The 19,677-nt window shown below is 48.3% G+C and overlaps 1 protein-coding gene across 3 annotated transcripts in view; it reads right to left on the minus strand.

The window, feature by feature from the left end:
- CASP9 (caspase 9) overlaps positions 1-16,606 on the minus strand; it is a gene marked incomplete at its 5' end in the record, with an annotated part of 28,186 nt that extends 11,580 nt beyond the window's left edge. Inside the window, 5 exons of one of the 3 annotated variants that reach the window (XM_079725438.1) lie at positions 467-556; positions 984-1,160; positions 2,082-2,116; positions 12,352-12,748; positions 16,475-16,606. In XM_079725438.1, coding sequence (XP_079581564.1) covers positions 467-556; positions 984-1,160; positions 2,082-2,116; positions 12,352-12,748; positions 16,475-16,606 — 831 coding nt within the window. Of the gene's footprint in view, positions 1-466; positions 557-983; positions 1,161-2,081; positions 2,117-12,334; positions 12,749-16,474 lie in introns of all 3 variants that reach the window. The other 2 variants (XM_079725437.1, XM_079725439.1) reach the window with 2 other exon arrangements.
- Positions 16,607-19,677: the final 3,071 nt, after the last annotated feature.

Genomic DNA, 19,677 nt, shown 5'->3' on the forward strand with positions numbered 1-19,677 from the left:
GGTTGTTACCTCTGTTCTTTCCAACCCCTCAACTCAAAAGATGGGGAAACTGAGGCCCAGGAAAGGGGAGGGGCGTGGCCACAATGACCCAGCACATTAGCGGCCAAGCCCAGAGTGGGTTCCAGTGTCCCGACTCCCAGCCAGCAGCAAACGGCCCAGAACAACACCAAGCAGGACCGAGGCAGGAACTGGGAGCTCTTACGAGCTGAGCCCAACTCTGAACAAAATCCAGCTTGTCTTTTCCTGCCTCTCCCAGACAGCTTCTCCCAGGGACACCGTGCCACCCAGGAGGAGCATCGACTCCTCAGAGGGCAAATGGCTCCCGAGAAAACAACAGGAGGTGGACAGGGCCCCGCGGCTCTTCCTACAGGGCCAGGGTGTCTTGGACACAGGAGAGGACGGGGCTCTGCACAGCCTCTCAGGGCAGCCTTCCCAGGCACCTGCCCAAGGAGGTGAGGCCGCCTACCTGACAGCCATGAGAGAGGATGACCACCGCGCAGCAGTCCAGAGCACTGTGGTCCCGCCGCGCCAGCTCCACCAAAGCCTGGACCATTTGCTACAAGAGAGGGCTGAAGGTGAGCCAGACCGCTGACGGATCAGGTCCTTGTCCTGGGCCTGCCCCCTGCTCCCAGGGCCAATAGTGAAGTAATGACAGTCACAGCAATCACAATAGCCACCATGCTTGGGGAAGAGATGCTGGGCTAGGCACCCTTTATTTACTCCTACAATGACCCTCGGAGGTGAGCATGGTTCTCGCTGTCTAGACAAAGAAGCTAAGGCTTGGGAGTCACACAGGTAGTGGGAGAGCCAGTCCTCAACCCGGGTCTCTGAGCCTGAAGCTTGCACGGTAACCACTGAACCATACTGCCTCTCACAGTCCTACAGACCGAAGGGCTCGCCTTGGGGAGTCATTTGTTTCCAGCGTCCCTCGCAGGACACTACCCCGCCCATCCCCCATCTCTCTCTGTGCACAGGGACCATACCTTGGCAGTCAGGTCACACTTCACCTCCACCACGAAATGCAGCAAGCGGAAGCGTTGCTGCATCCTCTCACAGTCAATACCGGAGCCCGTGCGGGTCCTGAGCCCCGACTCGTGGCAGAAGTTCACGTTGTTGATAATGAGGCAGTGTCCACAGGGCTCTGCGTTCAGGACATATGCCTGCCCAAGCACGGGGACCAATGTAAACCGGGGTCTCGTTGCACTCCTCGGGAGAGAAGGCGACCCCCTGGGTTTCACTCGTGGGGTAGACAGTCTAGAGAGGTAGGACAGAGCAGGCAGTCTGCCTCCCTCTGAAGGAGGGGTCTGGGATCTACACCCAGCATTCCAGACTGCGCAGCAGACTAGGGTGCGTACCAGCTGTGTGACAGATGAACAGCTAAACTTGGGACCGAAGATTAGCTCCCATCGCAGTATTCAGGGATGAGAGCTGCTAGCTTAGAAATCCAACTCCCCTAGACATTCATCCCCAAAGGACCTAGAGGTCACCCAGTCCAGGGGAGCACCTGAGAATCGTGTGGTCAGCTCTGCCAGCAGACTCTCGCCCGGGCCACCCTGGAGAGTCTGAGGCCGCTTCCTCCAGAGGTTCAACATTCCCCTAGTAATTCTCTCTCACAGCAGCCTGTTCTTTTTGTTTATGGTACTTAACAGTATTTATACTTATATATTTCTTTGTGTGACTAGCCTCTGCTAGGCTGATGGCTCCATGAGGGCTAGAAACTCGAGTGGTCTGTTCCCAGGTGTCCTAGCACGAAGCCCAGGGCTGACACACAGGAGTCACACAATAAATGCTGTGACTAAGACAGAGACTGACTTGGTCGGGGGTGGCTGCTGCAGCCGATTCTGATGCCCACCCTCGTTAGATCTAAACTTCACACGCGAGGAAAGAGCAGAGTTAGACAATCTGCTGCAGGAAGAGCTGTACCAGGGCCAGGGTGCTGTAGGGGGCCTGGGACTGGGACCCTCCCTCCAGCTGGGCTGAGTTCCCTGGGCTCCTGACACAGCTGCAGGAAGGATCTGGGAAGTGGAGAGCAGAAGAACCCAAAGCCAACACAACTGGCCCCAAATCACATGATGACTTACCAAGTCGGCATTTCCCTTGGCTCTGTCCTGAGCACCTGGAAAGAGAGAAAGAAGGAAAATTTGAATGTCGGGGTCCAACAGGGGAAGGGCAAGGGACACTGTGAGGACAGCTCCCACAGAAACACAGAGAAGCAGAAACTCAGGAACCCTCAGGAACTGCTGGTGAGAGCCAAGTGGCACAGCCACCTTGGGGAACTGTTTAGAAGTTTCCAATAAAGTTAAACACACACCTACTCTCTGACCGGCAACTCCACTCCCAGGTACATACCCAAGAGAAATGAGCACAATGGGCACAAAAAGACTTGCCCATGAATGATCACCGAAGACTTATTCATAATCCCCAAACTAGAAACAACCCAAATGTCCATCAACAAGTTGATGGGGGGACTTCCCTGGTGGTCCAGTGGGTAAGACTCCATACTACCAATGCAGGGGGCCCGGGTTCAATCCCTGCTCGGGGAAGCAGATACTGCATGCATGCCACAACTAAGAAGTCCACATGCCGCAACTAAGAAGCCTGCATGCCACAACTAAAGATCCCACATGCCACAAGAAGATCCTGTGTGCCACAACTAAGACCCGGCACAGCCAAAATTAATTAACTAATTAAAAATGATAAGTAAGTACTAGGGATGTAATGTACAACATGATAAAGATGGTTAATGCTGCTGTATGTCACAAATAAAAGTTGTTAAAAGACTAAAAAATAAAAAAATAAAAACAAGTTGATGGGTAAGCAAACTGTGATACAGCCATACAAAGGGATACCACAGAGCCTAAAAAGGAATGAGTTACATGCGACACCACGGATAACCACAAAAACACCAGGCCAAGTAAAAAAAAAAGCCAGCAGAGTATATATGGTGTGATTCCATTTATGTGAAATTCTAGAACAGAAAGACATAAGGAAGCTCCAGGTCTCCTCCCTCTCTGTGGAATCCATGGAGCCCAGCACACAGTAGGTCCTCAGGAAATAGTTGAAGAATGAATAAATAAGTAAAGATGGTCATTTTTCCTTCAGTATCAAAAGAGTTTTCATTCCAACTAGCAAGAAGTCAACTGGCCACCAGCCTACAAGGTTACGGGACTTCTTTTTTAAACAAATAGAACACATTGACCATCTCCAAGTCACATTGGAGACTATTCTCATGATCCAACTATGGTGCCATTCATTGCTCAGAGTGGGCCTGGACCTTGTTGGGAACTATTCTTTTGCCAGTTTAAAAGTCATGCCAGAAATGCATTTACATTCCATCTTTTAAATTAGAAATGGTTTTACCTAGCCTGAAGACTCCTATTAGACCACAGACTTAATTCTTTAACAACTGCTCATTTCCAAAATTCCACTGCACCCCAAAAATATACCATTATCTACAACTGAAAAAATGTATTCATCTCCTGAATTAGCAGTAATGATCCCTAAAGTGAGAGAGTAACATCATCAAAATGGCAGAATAAGAGTTTTCTACCACCTTCCCCCTCCCAAAGAACACCAATTTTCACAATCACCCATGGACAAGAGTGCCTTTGTGGAAGTCCAAGAGTCCAGCAGAGAAGTTCCAGTACACGATTGGTGCAAAAATCCAATTATATAGGACACATTGAAGAGTAAAGACTGGAGGAGGTTACGCCTTCTTCAAATGCAAAGACAGCGAACTAAGACTTTGAGGAACATGAAAAATCAAGGAAACAAGATACCACCAAAAGAATACAATAGTTTCCCACAGTAACTGATCCCAAAGAAATGGAAATCTATGATTTGCCCAATAAAGAATTCAAAATTGTTTTAGGGAAGATCAGTGAGCTATAAGAAAAGACAGAAAGACAATTCAACAAAATCAAGAAACCTATACACAAACAAAATGAGGAGTTTAACAGAGAGATGGAAATCTTAAACACACACACACACAAAAACTGTAGCTCAGAAAAATACAATGAATGAAATGAACTATGCAATAGAAAGCATCAACATCAGACATGACCAAGCAGAAGAAAGAATCTGTGTAGAAGACAAGTCATTTGAAATTACCCATTCAGAAGAGGACATAGAAAAAAACAATGAAGAAGAACGAAGTAAGCCTATGTATGTAAAGCCTGTAGGATATCATTCAAAGAAACAATCTATGCATTATTGGAGTCTCAGAAGAAGAGAGGGACAAAGGGGCAGAAAGCTTATTTAAAGAAATAATGGCTTAGAACTTCCCAAATATGGGCAGGGATTTGGAAATCCAAGTTCAAGAAGCTCACAGATCCCCAAGCAATTTCAACCCAAAAAGATCTTCTCCAAGACACATTACAATAAAACTGTCTAAAATCAAAGACAAAGAGAGAATTTTAAAAGCAGCAAAAGAAAAAAATTCCTCACATATGAGGGAACCACCTTACAGCTATCAGCAGACTTCTCAGCAGAAACCTTACCGGCAAGAAGAGAATGGGATGATATATGCAATGTGCTCAAAGAAAAAAAATTGCCAGCCAAGAATACTTTATCCAGCCAAGCTGTCCTTCAGGAATGGAAAGACTTTTCCAGGCAAACAAAAGCTGAGGCAGTTCATCACTGCTAGACCTGCCTTACAAGAAATGCAGAAAGAAACTCTTCAGGCTGAAATGAAAGATGCTAATTAGTAACAGGAAGACACATGAAAATATAGAACACACTGGTACATAGTCAAAATCAGATACTCTAATACTGTGGTGGTGGAGTGTTAATCACTTAACTCTAGTATAAAGGTTCAAGGACAAAAATATTATATAAAACTATTGCTATAATAATTTGTTAATGGATACACAATATAAAAGATATAAATTGTGACATCAAAAACATAAAATTGGGATCGACAGATTCAATGCAACCCCTATCAAAATCCCAACAACATTTTTCACAGAAATAGAAAAAAATACTAAAATTTATATGGAACCACAAAAGACCCCAAATAGCTAAAGCAATCTTGAGAAAAAAGAGCAAAGCTGGAGGTATCACAGTCCCTGATTTAAAATTATACTACAAAGCTATAGTAATCAAAACAGCATGGTATTGACAGAAAAACACACAGATCAATGGACCAGAACTGAGAGCCCAGAAATAAACCCACGTATATATGGACAATTAATTTATGACAAAGGAGCAAAGAACATACAATTGAGAAAGGAGAGTCTCCTCAATAAATAGTGTTGGGAAAACTGGATATTCACATGCAAAAGAATAAAATTGGACCCCTACCTTACACCATTCACAAAAATCACTCAAAATGGATTAAAGACTTAAATGTGAGACCTGACACCATAAAACTCCTGGAAGAAAACACAAGACCTTAACACTAGTCTTGGCAACGATTTTTTGGGATATGACACCAAAAGTACAAGCAACAAAAGCAAAAATCAACAAGCGGAACTACATCAAACTACAAAGCTTCTACACAGCAGAAGAAAAGATCAACAAAATGAAAAGGCAACCTACAAAAGGGGAGAAAATATTTGCAAACCGTATATCTGATAAGGATTGATATCCAAAATATATTAAAAACTCATATAACTCAATAGCAAAAAACCCAAATAATCCAGTTAAAAAACAGGCAGAGGAACTGAATAGACATTTTTCCAAAGAAGACATACAAATGGCCAACAGGTACATGAAAGTTGCTCAACATCACTAATCAGAGAAATGCAAATCAAAACCACAATGAGGGGCTTCCCTGGTGGCACAGGGGTTGAGAGTCTGCCTGCCGATGCAGGGGACAGAGGTTCATGCCCCGGTCCAGGAAGATCCCACATGCTGCGGAGCGGCTGGGCCCGTGAGCCATGGCCGCTGAGCCTGCGCATCCAGAGCCTGTGCTCCGCAACGGGAGAGGCCACAACAGTGAGAGGCCCACATACTGCTAAAAAAAAAAAAAAAAACCAAAAAAACCACAATGAGATATACCTCATACCTGTTAGAATGGCTATGATTAAAAAGACAAGAGATATGGGGGCTTCTCTGGTGGCGCAGTGGTTGGGGGTCCGCCTGCCGATGCAGGGGGCGTGGGTTCGTGCCCCGGTCCGGGAGGGTCCCGCGTGTCATGGGGCGGCTGGGCCCGTGGGCCGTGGCCGCTGGGCCTGTGCGTCCAGAGCCTGTGCTCCGCGGCGGGAGAGGCCGCGGGAGTGAGAGGCCCACGTACCGCAAAAACAAAAAAACAAAAACAAAACAAAACAAAAAAAAGACAAGAGATAACAAATGTGAGCAAGGATGTGGAGAAAAGGGAACCCTTGTGCACTGTTAGTGGAAATGTATATTGGTACAGCCACTATGGAAAACAGTATGGAGGTTCCTCAGAAAATCAAAAATAGTAATACTATATGATCCAGCAATTCCACTTCTGAGTATATATCCAAAATAAATGAAACCAGGATCTTGAAGAGCTATCTGCACTCTCATGTTCACTGAAGCATTATTCACAATAGGCAAGACATGGAAACAACCCAAGTGTCCATGGAAGGATGAATGGATAAAAAATGTGGTATATATACAATGGAATATTATTAGGCCACAAAAAAGAAGGAAATTCTGCCTCTTGTGATAAAATGGATGGACCCTGAGGGCATTATGCTAAATGAAATAAGTCAAACAGAGAAAGACAAATACTATATGATCTCACTTACATGTGGAATCTAAAAAAGCCAAACTCATAGAAACAGAGAGTAGAATGGTGGTGGCTAGGGGCTGGGGAAATGGGGAGATGTTGGCCAAAGGGTACCAACTTCCAATTTTAAGATGAATACATTCTGAGGATCTAATGTAGAGCATAGTGACTATATTTAACAGTACTGTATTACATAGTTGGAAGTTACTAAGCAAGTAAATCTTAAATGTTCTCATGACACATACACAAAAAGTGTTAATTATGTGAGTTGATGGATGTGTTAACTAGCCTTATCATGGTAATCGTTCCATAATATATCCATGTATCAAATCATCACCTTAAGCTTACACAATGTTATACGTCAATTATACCTAAATAAAGCTTGAAAAAATTTTTTTACTTTTTAATTAAAAAGCGCGGGGGGGGGGGCTTCCCTGGCAGTTCAGTGGTTAAGACTCCACGCTTCCACTGCAGGGGGCAGGGGTTCGATCCCTGGTCGGGGAACTAAGATCCTGCGTGCTGCATGGCACGGCCAAAAAAAAAAAAAAAAGTAAAAAGTAAAAAAATAAAAATAAAAATAAAATAGAAATAAATAAAAAATTTTTAAAGGTACACAAAGCAAAATGGTTGCTCTTGAGAGGTCCATAGGCTACAGGGACATGTAGAAGGAGTAAACGGACAAAGGTACCAAAAGAAAGAGGTAGGGAAGGCTCCAGGCAGCAGTCACAGCACTAACAAAGGCAGGGAGGGGTACAAGAGCATGGCACGCTTGGGGACCCTCACGGAGGACGACATGGTCAGATGTACCATGCGTGAAAGCCGTTTTTCCCGAAATGACAGCTCCCGTGGGGACAAGAAGCACACATGGACAAGTGTGTGTGCAAAAGAATCAGTCATAGCCTGAGCGTCACTGGGCAAATGCCCATGTCTCCAGCACAAAGAGAAGCGGGGAAGCACATCCTCTCTGCTGCCCAAGGAAGGGTAGATGTCCTAGCACTGGCCCTTGCCAACTCAGAAATCACAGAAGGAAGCCAACCAGCCTGAGTGCTCGCCCGAGGCAAGGCCCCGTGTGAAGTCCTTTCCAAGAATGGCTTCACTGACTCCTCGGAGCAGGCCTTGCAGCTGCGAAGGACTGTCATTTATCCCCAGCTGCCAGAGGGGAACGGGAGACTCAGAGAGCTTGACTGTTAATAGAAGGTGAACACAGTCACCAGCTCCACGGTGAAGGGGCCAGGAGACCAGGTAGGGCTAAAAAGCCAACTTTCAAGAAAGTTTTAGCCCAGATAAGCAGACAGAGAAGGCACGATGGCCAATTTTATGTTTATGTGTCAGCTTGACTGGACTACAGGATGCCCAGATATTTGCTTAAACATTATTTCTGGGTGTGTCTGGGAGGATGTTTCTGGATGAGATGAGCATTTCAATCTCCAGAATGAGTAAACAGATGACCCTCCCCACGGTGGGTGGGCACCATCCAATCCACTGAGGGCCTGAATGGAACAAAAAGGTGGAGGAAGGGAGAATTCACTCACTCTCTGCCTGACTTTTTTTTTTTAACAGAAGACTTATTTTATGTATATGGTATTGAATATATTAGCTTACAAATCAGAGATTTTAAGTTGAACAGTTCCTAAAAAATTTCCATATATTCTAATGAGTTCATACCAATTCAACTAAATATAAGTGAAAATCTCTGTACTATTCTCACAAATCAATACCAGGAGTACATAATAACAAACCACTGGATCAAGACGGCTTGCCTTTCAAGGTTGAAGTTAAGAGCTGGTCATGGGTCTTCCGCCCCCAGAGTACAGCATCAGCTCTCTGGTTCTCAGGCTTCTGGACTTGGACCAGAAATATACCGTGGGCTTTCCTGGGTCTCTAGGAGAGCAGATTGTGGACCTTTCAGCCTCCACAATCACGTGAGCCAACTCCTTATAACAAATCTCTTTATACATCCCTATATCTATATTCTGTTTCTCTGGAGAACCCTGACTCATGCAGCCACCAACAGCTCTCCCAGCCCGCCCCCTGCAAGCGGTCCTGGCTGAGACAAGCAGTGACAAGGCATCATGTCCAAAACTAAGAAAGTTAATTCCATTCTGAAGGAAAAGGCATTTCCCACCGAACATCAAAAGACAAAGCCACCCACTCTGGTAAGTCCCCCAAAGCACTGTATTCAATTTCTTTGAGGCACTAACCACAGCGGTGATTAAAGACCCAACTATGCAGGCATGGATTGAATGCCTGACCCTCCCATGTGAAGGCATGGACTCTGCAGCTTTGTTTAATGCTGCATCCCCAACACCAGGCTGGCGCCTAGGTCTCAGCAAGTACTCAGTAAATATCTGAGTGAACTAATGAGTAAATGGCACAAAAACAGTATAAGAAAGAGAATGAGAGAATTCGTTCTTTATGAGGCAGTAGATGGAGTGGATCTGGACTTTGGAGCCAGAGTCCCTGGGTTCAAATCCCTACTCTACCACTTACCAGCTGCGTGACATTGGACAAGTTATTCAGTCTCGGGGGCTCTACGGTTCCCATCTGTGTTATGGGGTAAGAGGAGCAACTACCAACCTCATAGGGCTGCGGGGATGCCTCAGTTCATTAGTACATGTGAGGTACATAAAACCCGACACATTTGGACTTCCCTGGTGGCGCAGTGGCTGAGAGTCCGCCTGCCGATGCAGGGGACATGGGTTCATGCCCCGGTCCAGGAGGATCCCACATGCCGCGGAGCGGCTGGGCCTGTGAGCCATGGCCACTGAGCCTGCGCGTCCGGAGCCTGTGCTCCGCAACGGGAGAGGCCACAACAGTGAGAGGCCCGCGTACCGCAAAAAAAACAAAAACAAAAAATATATATATATATATATATATTTATATATATACATTTTAAAGTGATCTTATTATTGTTATTATCATTTACCCTTCAGATTTAAGCTCCCACTGGGAAAAAAATATTCACAACAAACAGGAAATAAAATAACTCACACAAGACCAGGAAGCTTTAAGTCAAGACTGTAGGCCCTAAATGACTCAAACTGACATTTCCCCGAACAAGATAGCAACAGTTGGACTTTGTATTTTGCCTCCCTCCCTAATGGTAGAATAATAATGCACATGAACAATTCCAGAACTGGTCTTCTTCCCCAGACCCTCAGTATGTATGTTTGTTTCTCTGCATTAACGAGTCATCCAAAATCATGCAGTTATTCAGCACAGAAAACAGATACCACTTTTTGCCCATCACACAGGAAAAAATGTTAATACTCATTGCTGGCAAGAGTGTGGGAAAATGGCCTACTTCACTCACGGTTGGTGTGATTATAAAATGGCATGGTTTTTGCGGTATGCGGGCCTCTGACTGTTGTGGCCTCTCCCGCTGCGGAGCACAGGCTCCGGACGCTCCGGACGTGCAGGCTCAGCGGCCATGGCTCACGGGCCCAGCCGCTCCGTGGCATGTGGGATCCTCCCGGACTGGGGCACGAACTCGTGTCCCCTGCATCGGCAGGCGGACTCTCAACCACTGCGCCACCAGGGAAGCCCAAAATGGCACGTTTTTGAAGTCCAAGTTGGCAGCATCTACCAGATGGGAACATGTACACTTTAACCCAGCAATTCCATTTCTAGAAACGTCTCCCCAGTCGGAGATAGATGAACATGCAAGGCCACTGCAGAAACAACACAAATGTCCGTTAACAGAGGTTGGATAAATGAAATACAGTGCAAAGTACATGTGAGACCATACAGCGGAGCAGACAGTGGGGAAACCTGGACTGCAGTCCTGTTTCCACATCTCACTAACTATGTGATTTGGGGCAAGTCGTTTCTCAATCTGTCACTCACTTTGCTCAACAGTGAACTGGGGAGTTCCCTGGCGGTCCAGTGCTAGGACTCTGCACTTTCACTGCCGTGGCCTGGGTTCAATCCCTGATGGGGGAACTAAGATCCTGCAAGCTGAGCGACGTGGCCAAAAAACATAAACAAAACAAAACAAAAAAACAAACAAACAGTAAATTGGGAAAACTGTAGCACCTACCTTACAAGAGAGTTGGTAAGATTAAATTAAATCATTTATTGAGGGGACTTCCCTGGTGGTGCAGTGGTTAAGAATCCGCCTGCCACTGCAGGTGACACGGGATCAAGTCCTGGTCCGGGAAGATCCCACATGCTGCGGAGCAACTAAGCCAGTGCTCCACAACTACTCAGTCTGCGCTCTAGAGCCCGCGAACCACAGTTACTGAGCCCACGTGCCACAACTACTGAAGCCCACGTACCACAACTACTGAAGCCCGCACGCCTAGAGCCTGTGCTCCCCATCACAGAGGAACCACCACAATGAGAAGCCCGAGCACCGCAACGAAGAGTAGTCCCCGCCCGCCGCAACTAGAGAAAGCCCATGTGCAGCAACGAAGATCCAACTCAGCCAAAAATAAATAAATAAATAGATATAATAAATCATTTATTGAGCACTCCAAACAGTGCCTTGCAAAAAGTAAGCACTCAGTAAGGTTAACCATTACTACTATTATTATTATTAGCATCGATGCAATGGCCCACTAGGCATCCATGAAAAGGGATGTGCTGGATCTCCATGTGCTGCCATGGAAACGAAGCCTTAACAAAAAACCACATGTCCATCAACAAGAGATGGTTAAATAAATTGTGGATGATTCAGAATAAGAACTACCTTGTAATGAAAAAGAACTAACTACTGATATGCACAACCACATGAATGAATTTCACAAACATAATGATGGCAAGAGAAGCCGGACTCAAAGAGTACATAGGATTTCATTTATATTGAAGTTCAAGGACAAGCAAAAGGGATCTATGACAACGGAGCTCAGAATAGTGATTCCCTTGGATGGGGTAAGAGTGGGAATAGACTGGAAAGAGGTTCAAGAGAGTGTTACGGGACACCAGCATGTTCTAGGTCTGTTTTTTGTTTTGTTTTGTTTAAATTCCTTAAGTAGAAAATGCAATTTTTTAAATTTAATTTTATTTTTTAAGACAGCAGGTTCTTATTAGTTATCTATTTTACACATATTAGTGTATATATGCCAATCCCAATCTCTCAATTCATCTCACCACCACAACCCCCCACCACCCCCATAGAATGTTCTATGTCTTCATGATCTGGGGTTTGATTATCTGTGTGTACACATAGGTAAAAATCATCCAGCTGCACTCTTTGGATTTCTGCATTTTACCGGATGCAGCTTCGTGACCTTGGGTGATGATTTAACCTCCCTGAGCCTCAGTTTCCCGTGCCTTGCAGGGTTGCTGTGAGGGAAGGAGGTACGGGTATGTACGGTGCCTGCTTGGGGCAGACTCTTAACAGGCAGCTGCCTCCTCCTGCCCCCAGGCCTGGGCTAGTCCACACCACCCACCTGGACCCAAAGGCAAATCCTAAACAACAGCTTGATCTGGAAATACTGATCAAAACCTGAACATCCAAAACAGACTTCAACACGTGCTTTTCAGAGCAGGGGCTCTCCTGAAGACCTACCAGAACAGTCCACCCATCCCCTACCAGTACTCAGAAAGACAACACCAAAATTAAATTAAACCTCACCCTACCCAGCTGTACCACTGGTCACTCCTCTATGACCGCTCGGTACACCCACCCACCACCCACTTTTGGTACTCACGGATTTCACTGAATCCTCCAGAACCAATGTCCACTGGCCTGGGTGCCTCTGGTCTGAGAATCTCGGGCCTGAGCTTGGCTGGCCAGAGCTCCTCAGGCCCCACCACCACTGGAGCGAGTTTTCCTTGGCTCGGCTTCAATGGATCCTGCTTCTCCCCTCTCAGCTCCTTTGGCTTGAGGCTCACTGGTCTGAGCACCACAGGCTTGAGGTCCAGGGGTCTGATGGCCTCTGGATCCTGCTTTGCTGCTTGTCTACTGGTTCTCAGTAACGAAGCCAGAGTGTCCTGGCCTGTGTCCTCTAAGCAGGAGATGAACAAAGGAAGGGCCTGACTCCCTCGGGTCTCTAGATCTATGATCAGCTGCCTGGCCTGATCTCGCCGAGACCCAGAGTCTGCCCGCTGTTTGGAAAGAAAGACATGGCACTATTATCCACGTGCCTTCCTGTGAATCTCACCCTGCCCCACCCCATTCCCCATCTACCTAAGTCTAAACAATCAGGCACCTCCGCAAACACTGAGCCTGTAGGTGCACTGAGCGTGTGCCACCTGCCAGTCTTTATCTCTTCAATCAGTACGTTGGAGGTGTCTGTGGTGTGCCCAGCACTGTGCCAAGTGCTGAAAATGCAGCAGCAAAGCGTCGCAGTCTTCAGGGACCAAACTTCTAGCGGGGGATGTGAACAGACACATCAACGACACAGCAAAGAGAAAAGTGAGAGAAGTGACAGAAGGGAAAGCACATGGGGCTGGAAGGGTACAGGGGCACTCGACTCAGCCTTGGGGCTCAGGGAAGCCTCCAGGAGGGGCTATCTTAGCTGAGACCCCAGGGAACATTAGGAAGTGAGTAGTGAATTCAGAGAAATTAGAGACACAAGGGGAGAGACAAAGTGAGAGAGGAGACCTTTGCACTGTTGTGTCAAGAAAGCTGTGGAAGCCACTGAAGAGTTTTAAGAAGGGAGTGACGGGGACTTCCCTGGTAGGCCAGTTGCTAAGGCTCCGCGCTCCCAATGCAGGGGGCCCAGGTTCAATCTCTGGTCAGGGAACTAGATCCCACATGCCGCAAGTAGGAGTTCGCATGCCGCAACTAAAAGTTCCCGCAAGCTGCAACGAAGATCCCAAGTGACGAAACTAAGACCCGGCACAGCCAAATAAATAAACAAATAAAAAGAAGGGAGTGACAGAGTCAGAAGCCTTTTAAAAAATCATCCTGGGACTTCCCTGGTGGCGCAGTGGTTAAGAATCCACCTGACCATGCAGGGGACCCGGGTTCAATCCCTGGTCCGGGAAGATCCCACATGCCGTGGAGCAACTAAGCCCAAGTGCCACAACTACTGAGCCTGCGCTCTAGAGCCCACGAGCAACAACTACTGAGCCCACGTGCCACAACTACTGAAGCCCGCATGCCTAGAGCCCATGCTCTGCAATGAGAGAAGCCACCGCAATGAGAAACCCATGCACTGCAATGAAGAGTAGCCCCCGCTCGCCGCAACTAGAGAAAGCCCACGTGCAGCAACAAAGACCTGTCACAGACAAAAAAAGTTTATTAAAAAATTAAAAATAAATAAATAATAAAAATTAAAAAATCATCCTGGGGGTAGGGTGGACAATGGCAGGGAGTGGGCCATAGCCAAGTCAGGTGGTGGCAGAGACTTTGCAGCTGGAATGGAGAAAAGCGAAAGGACATACCAGAGAAATAAGGAGTGGAAACTGACAACACTTGGGCATTGATTGGGTGGATTGTGAAGTTGCAGGAATGGTCCAGGTTGACAGGTGTCAGGATGGTGGTACCAGACGACGAGATGGGGATCTGGTTATCTGCTGGTTGTCCTTTGAGGCCCAGCTCTGGGCAAGTTCCACAGGGATAAGATATCACCCTGTCCTCAAATATCCTACAGCAGCGTGGTCCAAGAGAACCTTCCATGATAATGGAAATGTTATCTGTGCTGTCCAATATGGCAGCCATCAGCCACATGTGGCTACTGAGAACTTGGGTCATATGACTGAGGAGCTGCATTTTTTGTTCAGTCTTAATTACTTCATATTTACGTTTAAATAGCCACATGTGGTTAATGGCTCCTATATTGAATAGCACAGACCTGTACTATCATTGAGAAGGTAATTCTCATTAGCAAAATTAGCTGCATGCCTACTTCTCTGCAAGTAAATCGTGGTGTTTTGGTTTCTCTCAACATTTACTGAACACTCACAGACACTGTGTTAAATGCATCATTTCATTTAGTCCTCCTCAACAACCTTAAGGGGTTAAATTACAATTATCCCCACCTTATGGATGAGAGAAACTGAGTCTAAGAAAGGTGCTGCAACTTGCCAATATGTAACAAAGCCAGGATGACAGCCCAGATCCATGTGGTTCCGCCATACTAGGGGTGGCAAAATGGTGGCCCATCGTTCATAAGACATTCTTTAAAAATTCCGAATTTGTTGCTAACATTTTTTTTTATATATTGGAGTATAGTTGATTAACAATGTTGTTAGTTTCAGGTGTACAGCAAAGTGATTCTGCTATACGCATACAAGTATCTATTCTTTTTCAAATTCTTTTCCCCTTTAGGTTATTACAGAATATTGAGAAGAGTTCCCTGTGCTATTTTTGTTAACATTTAAAATCAGGGAACTAGACATCGAAATCAAGATTTCCAGCTTCTCGGGAATTCCCTGGTGGTCCAGTGGTTAAGACTCCGCACTTTCACTGCCAAGGGCCTGGGTTTGATCCCTGATCAGGGAACTAAGATTCCACAAGCCACACAGCGCAGCCAAAAAAAAAAAACCCTAACCTGGCAACACTGGGCCAGCATTCTGGTATGACCATACTCATCTGGAGCTGGGGGGCAGGGCAGAGGCTGCCCGCTCTAGTGCCCACCCATTGGGCCTCCAATGACATTCGAGTTTATGACTCCTGTGAATGTACCTGATGGCAAGGGTATGGCCTCAAATCATTTCCACTCCTCAGTACACAGCAGATGCTCATAAGACTTCTTTTAATATTATTATTCATTGGCAATTTTCCATATGATATTTATCCTATTAAAGACTTCCTCACTGGATCAGGCCAAGTTCCTGGATGATGCAGAAACTGGCCTGCAAGCAGCCCACAGGGCACTGTGCAAAGGCCTCTAGGAAGCCACACACTCCCACTGTATCTTGTGGTAAAAAAATACCTCCTGTGGGCTTCCCTGGTGGCGCAGTGGTTGAGAGTCCGCCTGCCGATGCAGGGGACATGGGTTCGTGCCCCCGTCCGGGAGGATCCCACATGCCGCGGAGCGGCTGGGCCCGTGAGCCATGGCCGCTGAGCCTGCGCGTCCGGAGCCTGTGCTCCGCAACGGGAGAGGCCACAACAGTGAGAGGCCCGCGTACTGCGAAAAAAAAAAAAAAACTCCTGTTCCCTCCTGACCTCACAGGCCTGTGGGGAGAGTCAAATAAGACAAAGACATGACAGTGCTTTTAAGAGAACCTCAAATGTTTGACTTTATTGTTCTCTTCATTACCTGCAGTAGGCCCCTCATCTCCAAACCCCTTACAAAACATAATCGTAACTCATGAGGGGCTGGCCAAGGAGGACAGGGCACAGCCAGCTACCATATGATGTGCCCTCACTCTGTGCCTGAAACTTTACTGTTTCACACCCGTTATCTCTTTCAGCCCTCAGGACAATACTGCTGTTGTCCCCACTTCACAGCCCAGGACACTGCGGATGGAAGAGGATACAGTGTCAGGCAGTCTGACCGCCCAAATGGGTTTCCTGAACCTCCACGTTAGAAGAGGGAAAAACAGTACACCGCTGCAGCAGCTAACGGTGTACTCTGATGGTGCAGGGCGTGGAATCGCTTTAGCAAGCCCTCGAAAAGGCGTTTGGGGTTGTTTGGCTCCTCTGGGCAATTTAGTGGGCTCGACGCCCTGCGGGAAAACGGGGTTCCCTGACAATGGTTCCCCAAAGGGAACGGGTACTGCGTGGCACAGACGCGAGAAGAGAGGGCGGGAGCTCGGCCATTAAGTCACGGTGTGGCTTCAGCAACCCTCTCCGCGCGGTCTCGCTGTCCCCATCTATGACCTGAAGTGTGCGCGGTGCGGGAACCTGGGGGCGCCGGCTGGGAGGGGGGTGGGCCGCACCTGGATGTCCTCGATCATGTCGGGGGTGAAGAGCTCGCGATTCAGCAGAGCGTCCCAGAGCGCGGCCACCTGCAGCTCGCCGACCAGCCGCACCCGGCACCGCCGCAGGACCCACCGGTCAGCCTCGTCCATGTCGGGCAGACGTCAGAGACCCCGGCCGCCTCTGACCGCTTCCGGGTTTCGGCCGCCGAGCCCCGCCCTCTCCCCAGGACCTGCCCCGGGACCTGCCACCGCGTTCCGCCCCGCCCCCATCTCCCCACGCCCCTGGGTCCCGCCCCCAGGCCCCGCCCCCGAAGCCCACCCCCGCGTTACTGCACCGCCCCCAAGCCCCGCCACCTCACTACCTCTAGCCCATAGGCTCCGCCCCGCGCCCTGCCACGCCCGCAGGGCGCGACCCGCCCCCAGGGCACACCCGCGCAGCTCCGTCAAGGGCCCCTGCCGGAATTCATTACCACTTCGCTTTCGCAGAGACGCGGAGTGGGTTACTCGTCTAGTAAGAGAGACTGTCATGCCTGGAGCCTTGGTCTGTCCCGCCCCATTCGACCCCGTCCTGGGCATGATTCCCCTCTAGAGCCCCCTGCCCTGCCCCCAATGAAACCATAAGTCTCCGCCTTGTTCCCAGATATCCTGGTTTACTTTGCCAAACTTGTGTCATTCAACCAAGCCCACCTTATAGGTCTCCCATTCCCCTCTTCCCTCCTTCCCACCCTAGCACCTCCCACAAAGAAAAAAAAACGGGCAGAAATCTTGTCCTCTGAACAATCAGTTTGTACGGCTCATTTCCGCATTTCAAAAATTGCTCCTATGTCAACTATATTTCAATTAAAAAAAACATTGTGCTAGCCACTTTACATTGTATTACCTCATTTCTCCCTGACTACAATCATACCAGGGTGATAGTCTTTTCCTCCATTTCCCAGTTGTGGACGCTGGGGCTATAGGAAGTGGAGTCACTGTTCAAGATCACAGGGGTAGTAAGTGGCAGAGGCGGGTAGGATTTAAACCCGAGTCCAACTCAAGGTCCGCACACAACTGGGAATCCACTTTAGAATGTATTCTCCTTATGGGGAGGGGGAAGGGTAAGCTGTGACAAAGCGAAAGAGAGGCATGGACATATATACACTACCAAACGTAGGGTAGATAGATAGTGGGAAGCAGTCGCAGAGCACAGGGAGATCAGCTCGGTGCTTTGTGACCGCCTGGAGGGGTGGGAAGGGGAGGGTGGGAGGGAGGGAGATGCATGAGGGAAGGGATGTGGGAACAGATGTATATGTATGACTGATTCACTTTGTTATAAAGCAGAAACTAATAAAAAAAATTAAAAAAAAAAGAATGTATTCTCTTGAGCAGTGAAACCTCAGCCCCATTCATTCATTTATTCCCAAATATTTATTGAGATCCTATCTGTGCCAAGGTCTGTAGAGGCACCAAGAATATAGAGACGAACAAAACAGACTTTAAAAGGCCTGCTTTTATTTATTTATTTTAGGCTGTGTCGGGTCTTCGTTGCTGCACGCGGGCTTTCTCTAGTTGCAGCAAGCAGGGGCTACTCTTTGTTGCAGTGCGCAGACTTCTCTTGTTGCGGAGCACAGGCTCTAGGCGTGCGGGCTCTAGGGCTCATGGGCTTCAGCAGTTGTAGCGCGTGGGCTCAGTAGTTGTGGCTCACGGGCTCTAGCGCGCAGACTCAGTAGTTGTGGCGCATGGACTTAGTTCTTCCGCGTCGTGTGGGATCTTCCCACACCAGGGATCAAACCTGTGTCCCCTGCATTGGCAGGTGGATTCTTAACCACTGCGCCACCAGGGAAGTCCAAAAAGCCCTGCTTTTAGGTGCTTACATTCCAGTGGGAGGAGACAGATTATAAACAATATAAATAAATAAAAGATACAGTATGTTAGATAGTGATAAATGCAAAGGAGATAAAGACTAAATAAGCAGAGCAGGAGGACATGAAATCTCTTTCTTTATATCCCCAAGGAACCTATGTCATTGGCTCAATGAAAGTTTACCTCACTCACTTGTTCCTCTCCTCCACCGCCCCCACCAGCATCACCATACACATATCCGTTTCCTGTGCCTAGGACAGGACCTGGTACATTCTAGAATGGAGATCGCTTTTGGGTATATAGGATTAGGAGTCCTGGATTCTAAGCCTTGGGCAAGTCCCTGCCCGTCTCTGGGTCTCAATCTCCCCCATCAGTATACGGTGGAGTTGGACTAGGAACGATCCCTAAGGTCCCTTCCAACTCTGACGCTCTAGGATTCTATGAATAGGGTTAAAGAGAATATAGGGACCAGCGACTGCTTCCCCACCCCAGCAACTGTTGCTAGACAAGGGCCATCTCCTGGTAGAAGTGGAAACTCCTCGCTGGATAGGGGAGGTGTTTTGGCATCCCATCATGCATCGCGACTTCGCCTCGCTAGGAGGTACGTTTTAGCCTCTTTGGTCGCCACCATCCTTTTGGATCCAGCCGGAGCGCGAGCCTCGTTCCTATGACAACCGCGCCTGGTCCACGCGCAGACGGCGGGTGGCAAGGGTCAAAACAGATTCTCAAAGTTGAAGCCCTAGAACTGTTCAGTCCGCGCCTTTGGTGCGCCGGGCCTTTAAGTATCACGTGACTGCCCTCCGGCTCGTCCCTCCTCTTTCCTCTCCCCAGGCCCCGGCGAGCCCTGGTGTCGACCGGAGCCTCTCGGCCCCGCAGAGTAACTGGAGCACGGACGTTGCAGCCGGTTAGGACGGTGCCCTTTCCAGGTAACTACTTCCCGGCGTGACGCGCGGAGCCGCAGGCGCGGCGGGGCCGGGCGGGCTCAGGGATCTCCCTTCAGTTCCTCCTCATTCCCGGTCCCCGCTGGGCCCGGGGGGAACCCGGAGCCGATAGGGCCTGGCCCAGGGTTCCCGGGGGCGGCGAGGGATGCGGCTGTCTCCTGGAGGGTTGCGACCTCCGGCGGGAGCTCGAGGCGGGGCTCAGAGCTAACCATGTCTCTGGGACCGGCTGCCTGGTCCGGGGTATACTGCCCGAGGGCGATAGCCTACCTGTTGGGCAGGTTGTTTCCTGCCTTGAGGCCGGCACCGTCGAGCTGTCAGCAAAAGAACACAGCCCCCCGGCACTTGCGCCCTCTAAGTGGAGGCGACTGACACAGTTGAATAAGGCACTGGTTGCACTGCATGGTAGAAAAAATAATGGCAGTAAATACCGCTTATTGG

The sequence above is a fragment of the Hyperoodon ampullatus genome, assembly GCF_949752795.1.
Source record: "Hyperoodon ampullatus genome assembly, chromosome: 2".
Classification (NCBI taxonomy): domain Eukaryota; kingdom Metazoa; phylum Chordata; class Mammalia; order Artiodactyla; family Ziphiidae; genus Hyperoodon; species Hyperoodon ampullatus.